The sequence below is a fragment of the Salarias fasciatus genome, chromosome 2 (genome assembly GCF_902148845.1).
Source record: "Salarias fasciatus chromosome 2, fSalaFa1.1, whole genome shotgun sequence".
NCBI lineage: Eukaryota > Metazoa > Chordata > Actinopteri > Blenniiformes > Blenniidae > Salarias > Salarias fasciatus.
Window position 1 is genome coordinate 6,532,023 of NC_043746.1, and position 14,600 is coordinate 6,546,622.

The 14,600-nt window shown below is 45.9% G+C and overlaps 1 protein-coding gene across 1 annotated transcript; it reads left to right on the forward strand.

The window, feature by feature from the left end:
- Positions 1 to 10,154: 10,154 nt before the first annotated feature.
- On the forward strand, positions 10,155 to 11,760 carry LOC115397205 (POU domain, class 3, transcription factor 4). The gene has a single exon (XM_030103424.1). It carries the CDS (start codon positions 10,243 to 10,245, stop codon positions 11,329 to 11,331), a length of 1,089 nt encoding a protein of 362 aa, XP_029959284.1. The 5' UTR covers positions 10,155 to 10,242; the 3' UTR covers positions 11,332 to 11,760.
- Positions 11,761 to 14,600: the final 2,840 nt, after the last annotated feature.

Below are 14,600 nucleotides of genomic sequence, written 5' to 3' on the forward strand. Positions count from 1 at the left end.
GAGCGAAGGAGACGGAGTCAGAGCCGCGGAGAAGCCAAGAAGGAGAGTGGGATTTAGTAGTTTTGGCATCGCGATGCGGTCGCAGCAGACACACTGGAAGCTGGAGTGGCACTTTGTGTGAAATGAAATTTTAGCCTGATATTGTGTTTTTTTTTTTAAATGTTAGAACACAATAGCATGTTTAATTTTCCCGCCTTTTTTCCAAGGGTGACGTTCACCTCAAGCAGTGTCACATTTCCTGCAGAAATTTGAAATCAGACGCTTTTAAACAAGACTGAAAGTGCTGTGTGTTACGTTTTAGTCTCTCTGCCGCATTAATTCTGATCCAAAAAGGTTAGGACGATGTGTAAAATGTAAAATTCACATAGACCCATAAAACTACAGGGCAGCTACACACCATGAGCCTGACGTAGCATCGACTCCTCCATGTGAACGTCGTCTCAGTGTCAGGATTTTTTTTGTTTAATGCAACAAATGTTTTCTCTTGGTGGAAGGTGAGGATTGCAGGCAACACATGGCTGAAGTGCTGCGATGCAGGCAGTGTGTGTTGTGTGAATATTCCTGCAGGAACATTCAAGAAGCCACTTGAAAACAAGTGGATGCTAGCAGACGCTCTGAGGTCTATATGACTTTATTTACATTCCTCATATCATCTCAAGTTTTTTCTGGAATTTCGTCTGTGTATATTTCATGTATCATTCAGAGAACTTAGTATTTATTTAAGAAATCTTAATAAATGACTTTTTTATGCATAAAGCTGTACTTCTTTGCACTAAAACAAAAGAAAAACTTTATTTTTCACCATTTAAAATTGGGTTAATGTATAATTAGATTTCTTTAAAAGAGGACACTCAACCAAGCCTTGAAATACTTAAATAACAAAACAATTTTACTCAAAAATCCCTTTTAAAATTGAAATATATTCAAATTATGTGTGGTCTGTATAGATAGGAAATGAAGTTAATACAAAATAATATTTCTCTTGAACCAAAAACACAAGTTCAGCTCCTCAAAGGTTACTCAGTATTATGCCTTAAGAAGTCAGTCTGCCAAAATAATGTCTCTTCTCTACATAAAATCAAAACACAACAAATACATACATAACAAGATGAGATGAGGACAGTAACGTAAAAGCATCTCTTGAGTTTTGGTGTTTTGTGGATGGATTAGGAAAAATGCTGCTTCTGCTCCATCTGTTTGTGAACATAATGCAGCTTCTTGGGATCACATCTCACATTAAGTTATTCTGTGTAAAGTACCATTCAACACATTTTAAGGTGCCATTAGTAGTGATGACTGAAAAACAAGCCTTTCCTCTGAACTACGTGAGTTTCATGTCTCTGGTGTATAAATATTAGTAAAGCAGAAAAAGATGCTCTGTGATTATTTAAACTTTGCATGAATGAAGAACTTTAACAATAAACTTCATACTGAGGTAAAACACCTGTGTGGGAGGTTTTAATACCCAACCAATAAGTAGCGCGGGGTTTATGTTATGTAAATTAATTGCAAAATATACTTTTTTTTGCTATTTTATGAACATACACAAAAGACTCTACCCTCTAACAGAAACATTATGTAATGTAATATGAGATAATATAATATAATATAGCCCAGCTCAACACTACTAAAACCATTATACCCTCATAAAATAGAATTTACTGTAGTTTAAATAAAACCTTTCTGGAAATATTGAAGAAGTTTGACACAGGGTTTCTCTCTGAAGACAGAATTTATGACAGACTTGCTCTGGATGTTATCACACTGCACAGCCGCACCTCAAGAAAAACTCACTTTTCATGAAACAATATCAAGATTGCAGGCCTGGTCAAATTCTTGATCCCAAACTTCCTTTTGTCTCCTTCCTTTCCTTTCTTTCTGCTCCTCTCTGTTGCTGCTGTCATACCTGCTGTGGCCACTAGAGGGTGTCAGGACTCTTCTGGCTTCAGCAGGTGCTTTTCTTCTCTCCTGTGCTGGAACTTCAAAACTTTAGAACTAAAACCTACTGTATGATTATGTATGATTATTTTCTGTGTTGGAATAAACTGAATTTCTTAAATATATTGTAATGAATATATACTTTTAGTTTGTTTTTAATTGCTAATTATCATCAGACATCTTGACCTCTGACCTGAGATTATACCTGCTCCTCTATACTTCAAAGCCCTCTGATTCCCCCTAACCTGCCCCGAAATAACACTACAGAAAGGTTTTAGAAGTCTATTACATGTGTGAAGAAATTGCCATATAATTTGTACTTACAAAGAAATCTACTATTACATTTCTGTAACTATCTATAATTCATAAAATACCTTGCATGGCTGCTTTGTTCAGGCAAATCAGGTTATTACTTAAAGTTTGTAAAGGTCATTAGAGGTTTTGCAGCTTCAGGCCTTCACTGCATGTCCCACGTCTTTCAGTTGTATCGGAGATGTTTGGTTTGTCGATCAGCTGCTCCTTTTCCCCGGTCCGCCACGGCGAGTTCTTCACAGAGTCGACCCGGCCGTTTTTTACAGCGGATGTGCTTCCTGCCACAACGAGGGTTCGAACCCGGGTACCCCACGCTCAAGGTCAGGTCTGCACCAGACGCAGAGAGACTCCGTGATGGCTGACATTTCCTGCTCTGTCTGATCTGGCTGCAGAATAATTATATCTCAGCAAAAAGGAAGATGAAAGCTGCGCCGTCCAGCTGCATTCAGGCTTCTGGAATTCTTGAGAGTTTTGAGTATTTTCTCTACACTTAACCCCACTAACAGCAACACAGAGACGGAAGGTTTGGAAGATTAGGTTCATATTTTCTTTCCTGACTTCTCTGTGAGAAGCAAAACCATAACTGCTACGATGAAGGTCCGGGTCCGGACCGGCCGCCGCGCTGCTGTCACATCCTGTAACGCTCGCACACAAACACACTCTCGAAATCTGAGAGTGTGTTAGACCTCTCTTCCTCCTCACCCAGAGTTCCTGGCCCCGGGGGGTGCAGGGTCTCTTCAGCCGTCTCACACGTCCAACCCAAACACACAGCAACCTGCACGAATGTACGAACACACACACACACACACACACACACACAGACTGGCAGCAGACCACATCAGAGGGGGTCCGTTCCTCCTCAAGTCCACAGGTCTCTGGATAAACATATTATTCTGGATTAAATGTTTCCCATATTTGTTGTTCTTTCCTTCGAGACTCCAGGTGGAATTGGTACAAAACCAAAAATCATATGTGCGTTCCTTTGAAAGAAACACCCGGCCGAGAGGGGAGCGCTCCGAACGGGGAGCAAGAATTCCCTTTCGGAGCGAGAACTTGTAACAACATTTGTGCAGATTTTTTGATTGCCCCGGATTCTTCGTTACAAATCTAACAAAGGCGACGCTGTGTTGTTGAGGGTCCCCCCCCCCCCCCCCCCCCCCCCCCCCCCCCCTCCTTCACTGCAGCTCGTGCCGCGACGCCGCCTGGCCCCCTCTGCTCCGTGGAGGTCGGCTGGCCGGCTCTGAGCCGCCGGAGCCGGCGGGTTCAGGAGGCGCTGACCCCGGCGGGGCCGCCGCCGCCGCCGCCGCCGTACGGTTTCAATAGAGATAGGAGGTGACAGCTGAGAAGCAGCGCCGGCCACCGTGAGGCCTAAACTGAGGACTTCAGGGGCAGATGGTGATGACGGTGGAGTTCTGCTCAATTATGCAATTATCCTGAAATCACTGCCAGAGCCTCTCGCCTTATCGGGACCCGGTCTGCAGCCTGCAGCGGGCCGGCGGCCGAGGTGATGATGGGCAGGGGGGGATCACAGCCTGCACACCTCCAGGCCCCACGGCAATGCTAATGGTTCTGAGCCATAATGGACCACCAGTGGGACGGATGGATGGATGGATGGACGGATGGATGGATGGACGGATGGATGGACGGAGATGTTGGAGACTCATGAACTCCAACAGTAACTTTCTGCATACTAATCCAACCCTGCGCCCCAGCAGAGATGCACAATGGGCTGAAACACGTTTGTTTCCTCCCGATGTGTTTATTTTCGTAAACTGCTCAGCCCCCCCAACTTTTCTTTCTTTCCTTTTTTGTGCGCGCGGCGGCGGGGTGTGCGCTGTGGACAGAGAGTTCTCTCACTGCGGCTCGTTTGATGTCTCCCTCGCTCTCTCCCCGCTCTTTGGACCCTGGAGACATTACTCATGCATAATCGCTGTGTGTCTTTCTGATCTGCCTCTATCTGCTGCTGGTGGAGGTTAATGCGCGGAGCCGAAGCACGCTTACTAAATTAGAGGCGAGCGAGGCGCAACTCGCTCCCCCCACGCAAAAAAAAAGAAAAAAAAAAAAAAAAAGGAAATAAAGCAAACAAAAGGCAGAGAGGAGTTTTTGTCGTCGTTTATTGAGGTGATCGGAGGGCCGGTGCGGTTCTGGCTGGGCTCCTCTCGCGTGAACATGCAGCTTTAAACACAGTCCCACCTTGTTCTGCTGGATGGAACCATCCGCTGCTGTAATGCACCGTCCTACCCAACGTTCAGCTGGAAAATCAGGGGCGGTGATGTGATTGGAGGGGGGCTCCCGCACGGCTCAGTATTCTGGTGAGGGCTCTCTAACTGTAGAGGGGGCAAAGAGGTCACGAGGTGTGTGCACGTGCATGTGTGCGTGCACGCGCGTGCCAGCGTGTATGTGTGTGTGTGTGTATGGGTGTGTGTGTAATGGCAGCATCACCAGTCCTCCAGGGCTCAGCAGGCTAATTAATAATGAATCCCAGAGAGTCTGTGTTTGAAATGCAGATGTGCAACTGCCGGCTCCGCCTGCTCCTTCAGAGGGACGTGTGTGTGCGTGTGTGTGTGTGTGTGTGTGTGTGTGTGTGTGTGTGTGTGTGTGTGTGTGGGTTTGTGGGCCACAGGGGAAAGCATGTTGGCTGGTTATTTAGCTGTGGCAGAGAACTTGCTCATATCCTACATGAAATTCATCGGGGCCATTCATTAAACATCGGCTGCGTTTGACTTTCTGAGCTGCGTTCGAGGGGAAGAGGAGCAGCAGAAACCGTGTCGATCGTAGAGAAATTCCTGTTTCAATAACTGCCCTCCCAGTCGGCCGGAGTCCTTTTCTCTTGCTGGCTGGCGCCGTGGAAGGCCTCGACCCCGGAGCTCCTCTCTGGGCTCTCAGCACTGGAGAGGAGACGGAGCAGGAGGACGTGGAAGAGGAGCTGGAGAGCGGCTGAAGAGCATGCATTACATTTCTATAGACTCTGCTCTTCTTCACTTTCACTGCTTTTCATTTAGAGCACTGTGTGTGCGTGTGTGTGTGTGCGTGATGAGTGTGAGTGTGTGTCTGCATGTGTGTTTGAGCGGTTTGAAGTTTAACAGATGGTAATGTTATGTAGATTTTTTACCAGCCACGGCTCCTTCACTGACCCGGGAACAATATACTAGCCTCTTCTGCAAACAGCACCTGTAACACACACACATGCGCACACACACGCACACACACACACACACACACACACACACACACACACACACACACACACACACACACACACACACACACAAGCGGTGAATAATCTCTCTGACAAACATTGTTTGTTTGAGGGAAGGCAAGAGGGACAAACAGTTTCAATTTTGCTGGGGTGTTTCAAATTCTGGTAGATAATAAAAAATAATATTGCAACAATTGCTTTGGCTCCCGGTGTTTGTTCTGCAGGTGTAGACGGTGCAGAGACATTTTCAGGAGCTGAAAGACTCCCTGACCCCGGGCCTGTGTGCTGTTGTGACTGAATTCATTTTCTAATTAACTAGAAACCAAAAATAATTTTACGCTGGAATTTGCATCATAGTTGGAATGCTAATGTCCAAACCTTAGACATTTCCATCAAGCTCCTCATTGCAGGTTTTTTTCTTTTTTTACTTTTTATGAATCCTTCTTGGAAATTAAAAGGCTTAAGTTTGAGGGAAAGGGACTTCAAAACACAAAAGGAACTATTTATTATTATCTGCTCTGAATTCTGAATGTTTTAACTTTTTCCTTAGAGTCTAATATTGTAATGAACCTGGAGAAATTGGTGTATTTCTATTAATTTGCACTGGGACGAGATTTATTAGCTCTGCTGCCCATGCAGTCAAAATACAACTTATTGTGAAGCTGTAATATATCTAGAAAAATAGAAAAGTAACCCTCTGTGATTTATTTCTTCAATTTTCATGACTGAATCGAAGGAATATAGTTTTAACTGTATTTTAGCCCGTTTGTGTTTTCATAGATATTTTTGGTGTATCATAAATTAAATTAAATACAAATACAGAAAAAAAATGCTGGACTTTCGAAATTCGGTGTTATGGATGAAAATAGAAAACTGGTAGAAGTAAAAAAAAAAAAAAAACAACAAATTACGCGTGAACTCTCCTGAAGGTGCGTCCTCACGGACACGACGTGTATTTTCACAACTGTCAAATTCATTCTTTTTTTTTTTCTTGCGTGTAAAAAATGTTTAAAAATCAGACATAAACCCTGGTTTTGTTTTATTTTTCTGTAAATTTGACACAAATCTAAACGGAAAACAATCCTGTTCCAAACCTGGAAATATGAAGGGAAAATAATTCAGACTCATTTAATCCAGCAGTCCAGACCCTGAGTCCAAAACTTGTTGAAAAGAGAACCCTGCTCTTTGATTATGACGTGCAGATGTCTGAAATCACACACACACACACACACACACACACACACACACACACACACACACACACACACACACACACACACACACACAGGCTTAACCCCTTGAACCAGGGGTCTGGCGGTGCAGACCAAACAGACGCACGGGGCCTCATGCATTATGAATGTACATTTACACTTGGCGTGGCCTCGTGGGATGCGCTTTAGCCGCATATACATTCGCTTGCTTGGTGTGTCCAATGTATTTCTTCCTCTTAACGCACGCACGCGCGCGCACACACAGACAGAGAGAGGCTTGTGACTGACGTCCTGCACTCCTGCAGGAGGAACAGCGCTTAAAACGAGGTTTGGGGAAGAAGTGATGGTGAAAACAAACGACTTGTCATCGGAGTGATGAGGAGCTGGCTGCGGGTTGGCTTCTGGAGGGGTCTTCTTGTCTAAACAAGGTGTCACTGTCCTTTTATTAGGGACTTCACGGGTTAATGGAAATATCGATTGTCTGCTGGGCTGTGCGCTGCGGGTGTCACGGATCAGTTTCAGGCTGAGGGATGACAGTGATGAAGAATATGATAAAACTCAGCTAAAACACACGATCTGAGTATTTAAAATCATCCAAAATGTGTTGGAATAAAAAACGCACTTTTAATTCGTGTTAACTGAGAGAAAAAGTGGAAATATTCCGCAGGTAAATAAATAAATGTTGGGCACTGTCAGCGCGCAGGGGAAGAGATTTACGCGTCACGGGGAAAGTTTGCAAGAGGTCATGACACCAAGTGACAGGTCCCGCCCTGAGGCCCAAGGCTGTCTCAATAGCAGACTAAGCCTGATTTATCTGCAGGCTGCAGCGTGGTGCACTAACGGGGAGAGAAAGGGAGACGGAGCGGGGGATGGATTAAAATAAATACGACATAAAATTCAAAAAGGTTTTCCTGCCATTTGCGTATTTTTATCCACGGAGGAAAACCTTTTTTTTTTTTTTTTTTTTTAGCTTTTTAAATAATTCCCAGACATGCATTGTTTTGTTATCACAGTAAGAAAAAAAATGTACAGAAGTGGCCTGCACAGACAAATGGTCATATTAGAGTTGGCCTCTTAATTAAACGACGGCGATCACAACATGAGTTCAACGTAATTTTCCCACAGTGATGAACTCAACTGTCACTGGTGTGTAAATACTATTAACGTATAAAAAAAGAAAAGAACCTCCAACCTGGAAGCAATCTAGTCTAATAAAGCTTTAAAATACGCATATATTAATGTTCTAATAAATCACGCGTTAACATTACAGTTTGTTATAAACTGAGGAGTAAAGTTGGAGGCCTACAACAGGACGTCGGGGGTGGAAACGGATCTTTCATTCTTAAAATCAGAGATCTGTGTTTAAGCTGTCGTTTGAATGCCACCTAAAGGAGTGTATCGTTGACAAATCTTTTTATTTACTCCGCTGCCTGCACAGTAAACAGCCCGAGCCAGCAACACAATCACTGCGAGACTCGCTCCCAGGCGCAGAGCAAACACAAACAAGACGCGCAGCAAAGGCGACAAAACGCGCACTAAACAGCATCGCAAACCCCCCAAAAATGACAGAAATTATGAGTCATTAGTTGCAGTGATTTAGCGGTAATGTGCACCTTGGTAGGAGAGAGCCCGCAGTGCTGCATGGTGTAAGTGTAGCAGGGCTGGCCCGGGTTATCTGTGAATGGGCTCTTTATTGGAGGCGCGGAGCGGGGATTTGCCTTTTATTCGCCTCGCTATGGAAACGCGCTCGACGGCAGAAAAATGTTGATGCGAATAAAAGGAATCAGCACAAGGAGCGTTTCTAGAGAAGCATCTGTTACACTTAGAAACTTAGACTATCGAGAGCAATACAACCCCCCTCTCCAAGTCCCTCTCCTGTCTGCTTTATGCGCCACAAAAACGCAGACTTTATCTTTGTAAAAAGACAAAAAATAAATAAAAAAATAAATAGTCGGGTGTATTTTTTTGCTATCATTTTTCTGATCGCTTGGTTAAATTTCGACGCCTCGAATTTTGAGCACATCCTCTGTTTCAGTTTAAAAATTAGTTTGTAAGACACGATTTTAAACGACAAATACAGCACGCTAAATCTCTTGACTGTGGCATGCCATTCAAAAAAAAAAACAAAAAAAAAAAAACAGGCGTCTGACAGTGCAGGAGTCTCACTGACTTTTCCTGTGTTGCCATTTAATTCTGCTCCCTGTTCAGTCCCATAACTCCTCAAACGAAGAGATCCAGTTCATCAAACTAGGCCACTAGAACAACACTGCGATTCGCATCAAATATTCAGCCACTTTCAGCCAACTTTCAAAGAGGAAAGCCACATCAAGAATTTACGCACGCTGTAATTATAGGAGGAATAAAACAACAAACACAATCTGATGAATTATTTTCCATCCAGTTAGGCTTCCAGAGCTGAAGTTGTCCCGTCACCTCGCCTCCTCGTGTTGTGTGCGCCCAGCCAGCCTCCAGCGGCCCCTCCGTCCACACGTCCAGCCCGCGGTCAGCCTCACCTGCTCCGGGCCTCCTCTCCGCTCCGCGTCCCTGCGAGCAGCTTGTGGCTCTGCTCAGCGCTCTTTAATGACTTTCTGGTGGCTGCAGCCTTCTTTTATTTCTCCTAAATGTATGAAAATGTATGCAAATTTAAATCAAGCTTAACCTGGGAGCCCAAGCAATATATTTAATGGAATTTCAAACCAATAAGGGGACTGGGACGCGAGTTATCTAATGGCAAATATAATTACGCAGATAAGTTAGCTCCTAGATATGCATATAGATCTTTTTCCTGCTCTGATGAGATTCTTACAGACTTTAAGTATCTACTCGACGAACTCACGTTTTCTGCTCAGGTGCGTTAAAATGTCTTTCTCTTTCTCTGGTATCTGAAGATCACATATTTTTCTATGGTGGCAAAATTGTGTTTGTCCTACTAATGATATATATTTTTTTATCATCTTAGAAAACATTTGCTTTAAATAGCTGATACATTCCGTAGGCCCATTCACGTTATTTTAGTTCCTGACCAACATGGATAAAATAATGGCCCGTGCGTAAAACAGTCTTCTGAGGTGTCGCTCCACAAACACCTGAGGAAATGTTCTCCAAGTTAATAATTAGCAATGAGACCTGCTCTTAGTTTGATTGCATCCTTCTAAATTAAGTGCTGGCACGTCTAAGAAATGCCATTGCGCTTTAATCTCTTTCGCGTGCGTTCAGGGGTGACAGGAGCGCCAATAAAGTCGTGCGTAAATCAGTTGGAAACTTTAATTAATAAACAGGAACTGCGCTCCACGCTCACATCATTCCACAGTCAGACCCACTGGACCAACACTCCGCCACACTTCCGGTTCGACTGCCTGTAACCCTTTCCTGCCCGCGGCACTGCGCGCAGAGGCGGAGGATCGTGCGCTCTGCGCCGTCATTGGCGGAGCCGTGTCGTCAGCGCGTCTCGGGCGGACTGTGAGTGGCGGCGGAGGCTGTCAGTCAGGTCCGGGACCGCTGCCGAGAATCCGAGGAGAGGGAGATGTCAGAGGCTGAGCTGCTCCCTCCCTTCAGTAGCATTAGTGGGGTTCAGCAGCCAGCATGGCCACAGCTGCCTCCAGCCCCTACACCCTGCTCAGCTCCAGCCCCATGATCCACCCGGACAGCCAGGCCATGCAGCCTGCGAGCCCCTACAGAGGACACCAGAAACTCCTCCAGAGCGACTACCTGCAGAGCGTCCAGAGCAACGGACACCCCCTCGGGCACCAGTGGGCGAGCAGCCTGTCGGAGGGCAGCCCCTGGTCGGCCTCCATGGAGCAGCAGGACGTGAAACCGGGCCGAGAGGACCTGCAGCTCGGCATCATCCATCACCGCTCTCCGCACGTCGCACATCACTCCCCTCATCACAACAACCATGGCAACCACCCGGGAGCGTGGGGCACCCCGGTGTCCCACAACTCCTCCATCAGCAGCGGGCAGCAGATCAACATCTACTCCCAGACGGGCTTCACTGTCAACGGCATGCTGGACCACGGGGGGCTCACACCTCCGCCCAACCCGCAGGGCCAAGGCATGCACCCGGGCCTCAGGGACACGCTCAGCCCCGAGCACAGCGAGCTCGGCGGGCACCACTGCCACGACCACTCCGACGAGGAGACGCCGACTTCGGACGAGCTGGAGCACTTTGCCAAGCAGTTCAAGCAGAGGAGGATCAAGCTGGGCTTTACGCAGGCGGACGTGGGTTTGGCGCTGGGCACGTTGTACGGTAACGTCTTTTCCCAAACGACCATCTGCAGGTTCGAGGCTCTGCAGCTGAGCTTTAAAAACATGTGCAAACTAAAGCCGCTGCTGAACAAGTGGCTGGAGGAGGCGGACTCGTCCACAGGCAGCTCGAGCAGTATAGACAAGATAGCAGCTCAGGGGAGGAAGAGGAAGAAGAGGACGTCCATCGAGGTCAGCGTGAAGGGAGTTCTGGAGACGCACTTCCTCAAGTGCCCCAAACCCTCCGCGCAGGAGATCACCTCGCTGGCGGACTCGCTGCAGCTGGAGAAGGAGGTCGTGCGCGTCTGGTTCTGCAACCGGAGGCAGAAGGAGAAGCGCATGACGCCGCCCGGGGAGCCGCCGCCGCACGAGGGACCTTACTCACACGGCGGGAGCGCAGGAGACGCGTCGTCGTGTCACGATCTCTGACCGCAGCGCCGGGAGGAATCCCGACCCTTCGACCCCCGACCCTCCCCGACTCCCCCTTCCCCCGGCACAGACTCTCCAAGCGCGGGGACGCACGGCGGTGGCGCGCTCCTCCCCGGCGCCGCCGCGCCTCGTCCCGGTCCGGACTCCTTCAGACGCCTCCAGCACTGAAACAATAACAATAACAAGAGATACCTGCTCCAGCCTTCGTCATTTTCTAACCTGTCCATGAGGGCATTAAGACTCTGCAGCGGCCCGTGTCAGACCACCTTCGGAGCGCGTCACTTTGATTTTTCTACATCACGGATATAAATACAAAATGTGCCTATAATAACCTGCCAGCGCCTTTGGTTTGTGTCACCACTTCACATCAGCTCTACAATAACCGAGAGGGGGACTGATGCTTTTTCTTTTTGTTTTTTGGGGGGGATTTTCCTCTCTCTCTCTCTCTCTCTCTCACACACACACACGCACACACACACACTGTTGTACGATCAAACGAATAATAATATCACTTTTCTTAATTGATTTGCAGCAGCACCAGAGGCCATTTTTACAGTCCACCTCACGCTTCCCTCGGGTATTCACGACGCTTTAGTTCTCACCCTATTTACAGCCGTTGTTTTGTAACATACACGTAGCAAATCTGTAATTACCATTATTTTTATTTCTGCATATGCAGCCATCACTGCAGTCTTAGAGATATTGCTGCCGACATAATAGCACTTGGAGGGTTTTTCTTTCCTTATTAAATTCCTCCCTCATGGCCTGTAAGCTTATGAAGCCACACACACACACACACACAAACACACACACACACAGTTCCTGCTATTTATTAATCCATTTGTTTGATTTCAATCATCACCGACCATAGAAACTGTGTGGACTCTGAACCAGAGCCGAGAATAGAAAAGAGGGGTTGACGACGCTATACACCTGCCTATAATTTTAAATGTACGTTCAAGTATCAAAATTTTATAATCTTAAATACTCCTGTTATTTGGTTTATTTCTTAAGTATTTTTTCGAATATTGTACAGTTTTATATATTACCCTTTTGAAGTCATTAATTTAAACAAATGCTCTTAGTTATTCATGCACTTGATTAGCAATGTTTAAAAAAAAGAAGAAAGCAAACGAAAAAAAAAAAAACAATATTTTCAGTAAGATTGAACTGTTTCGGCGGTTTTATTCCAAATTTCGATGACAGCTCGAGTAATTATTTATTTTCAGTATCAAAGCTTGTATTATGTTTTGAAATAAACTATGTATGTTGTAATAAACGATTTTCTTGCTACAACTGTTCACTGTCTAAAACAGCATTGAACTTCTGCTGAGTGGAGCCACAGGCAGGGCTCAGATCAGAATCACTGTAATTATTTAAACATCGAAAAACAATAAATGAAATGTATATTAATTTTATTTAATGTATATTTCATCCTAAATTTATTTGTAAATGTCAGTGTTGGTGCATGTTTCTGTGCACAGGAGCAGTGTGTTGTTCCCCAGCTCGGTTTCCTCTCAGTGTCATGTCAAAAGGCAACTTTTTGCAAATCATTTTTGTCAGTTTGAGCTGTAACAGAGTGTTGATCGGGACCTGGGCTGCAGGTCTGCAGGCTGCATGGATCACAGAAACAGGGGGAGAAATGGAACAAAAAAAAGAAAAACTCAGACGCCTTCTCCAGCAGTTCCTCTGAAATGTTATTGTCCGGGCCCTCTGCCCTCCTCAATCAGACATGCGTGATTTATCGCCTGGGCCGCTGGGCCTGACAGCAAAACACAATGACACACACACTCACTCACCCTCACACACACACATACACACTCAGACAAACACAACCAGAAGCAGATGAATCTCATTTCAAAGAGCTGTGTATAATTGGGCGTGCGAGGGGCGAAATAGAACTGGGTTCCCCTTAAAAAATGTATATATTTCTATATGTATAGTAATGCCCTGAGATAATTTGGGGGAGAAGTGGGCCTGTAGATGCAGCACTGTTTAAATGAATCAAAAATAGATCTGGAGAGGGAGAGTGAAGGAGGGAGAGAGGGAGGAGAGGAGAGGCGGAAGGGTGCTAGGCCTTGCCTTGAAATGGAGAGCCTGACTGGAATACTAATGTGTCTGAATTTATGCATCTCCTCAGTCTGCAGCCCTGAGAGGGGGGTGGGGGAGACCGAGCCAGAGAGAGGGAGGGAGGGAGGGAGAGAGACAGAAAGGGTGTGAGGGTGGAGGTGAAAGGGGGCGGTTATGTAGAAGAAAAGTAAAACCATGGCTGATTGATTCCATCCATCTATTTTAGTTCGAAATAATCCCTGATTTCTGAGCGAAGGGGGAGATTCTGAGAGAGAGGGAGAGAGAGGGAGAGAGAGGGGGAATGACCCTGGGAAGGAGGAAGAGCCAGAAAGCGAGCAAACAAGCAAAGCAAGACAAGGGTCCAGCGAGCGCTGCAGTATCCTTGAGCCTCCTGCAGCTCCTGCCTCCATCCAGCTCAGTCTGGGGGAAAAAACCTTGAACTCTATCAAAATATGTCTTTAAAGTCTAACCTGTGCCTGCACATGAATAACTCACCAGCAGAAAAATGATTGACAGAAGAAAATGTGCAAAAGACAGAGAGGGAACTGAAACAGGTGCAAGATGAAAGCACACCTCAGGCATTAATGGGTGAACTTTAGGTAATTATTTTTTTTTTTTTCTCCAGAATATTCAGGCCCAGTTTGCTCTCTGGGAGATAATTGAGCCTGAGGATCAGATCAGATCCTGGGTGAGAGTGGACTGATGATCAGACGGGAGCAGGAGCAGTGACTGGGTGTATGAGCGGTTTGTTTACTGGAGGATGATGGAGGGGGGATAACAGGAGCGGCTGACTCACGCCTTTTTTTTTTTTTTTTGGTAATTACATCTCATCCCAAACCGGCTGTTCTCTCTGAATCCCACTCTGTGTCCTGTTTCAAAGACTTTGAGGGCTGAGGTGGCACAAAATGTAAAACTAAAAAAACCCAACAAAAACAAACAGTGATCACCAAATTTCTCCTAAATAAATTGTTTCCTGAAGCTTTTAACAGTCTTATTATTCCTTCAGAAGCGCCTCTGAAGGTCGGCGAAATGAAGAAACGAGGATTAAAGTGCCTTAAAGACAGGTGGTGCGGAGGTTCAGTGCAGAAAGTGTGTGAGGCCTTGATATAGTGTTTGCAGTAAAACTAGCAAGGTAGGAGGTCAAAGAAAGGACAGCGAACATCACATTTCTCTTTAATTAGACGGGAGGGAAGCTCGGG

What these genes read in the sequence shown, in the direction of transcription:
- LOC115397205 (XM_030103424.1), top strand. Translation starts at nt 10,243, where the DNA reads ATGGCCACAGCTGCCTCCAGCCCCTACACCCTGCTCAGCTCCAGCCCC.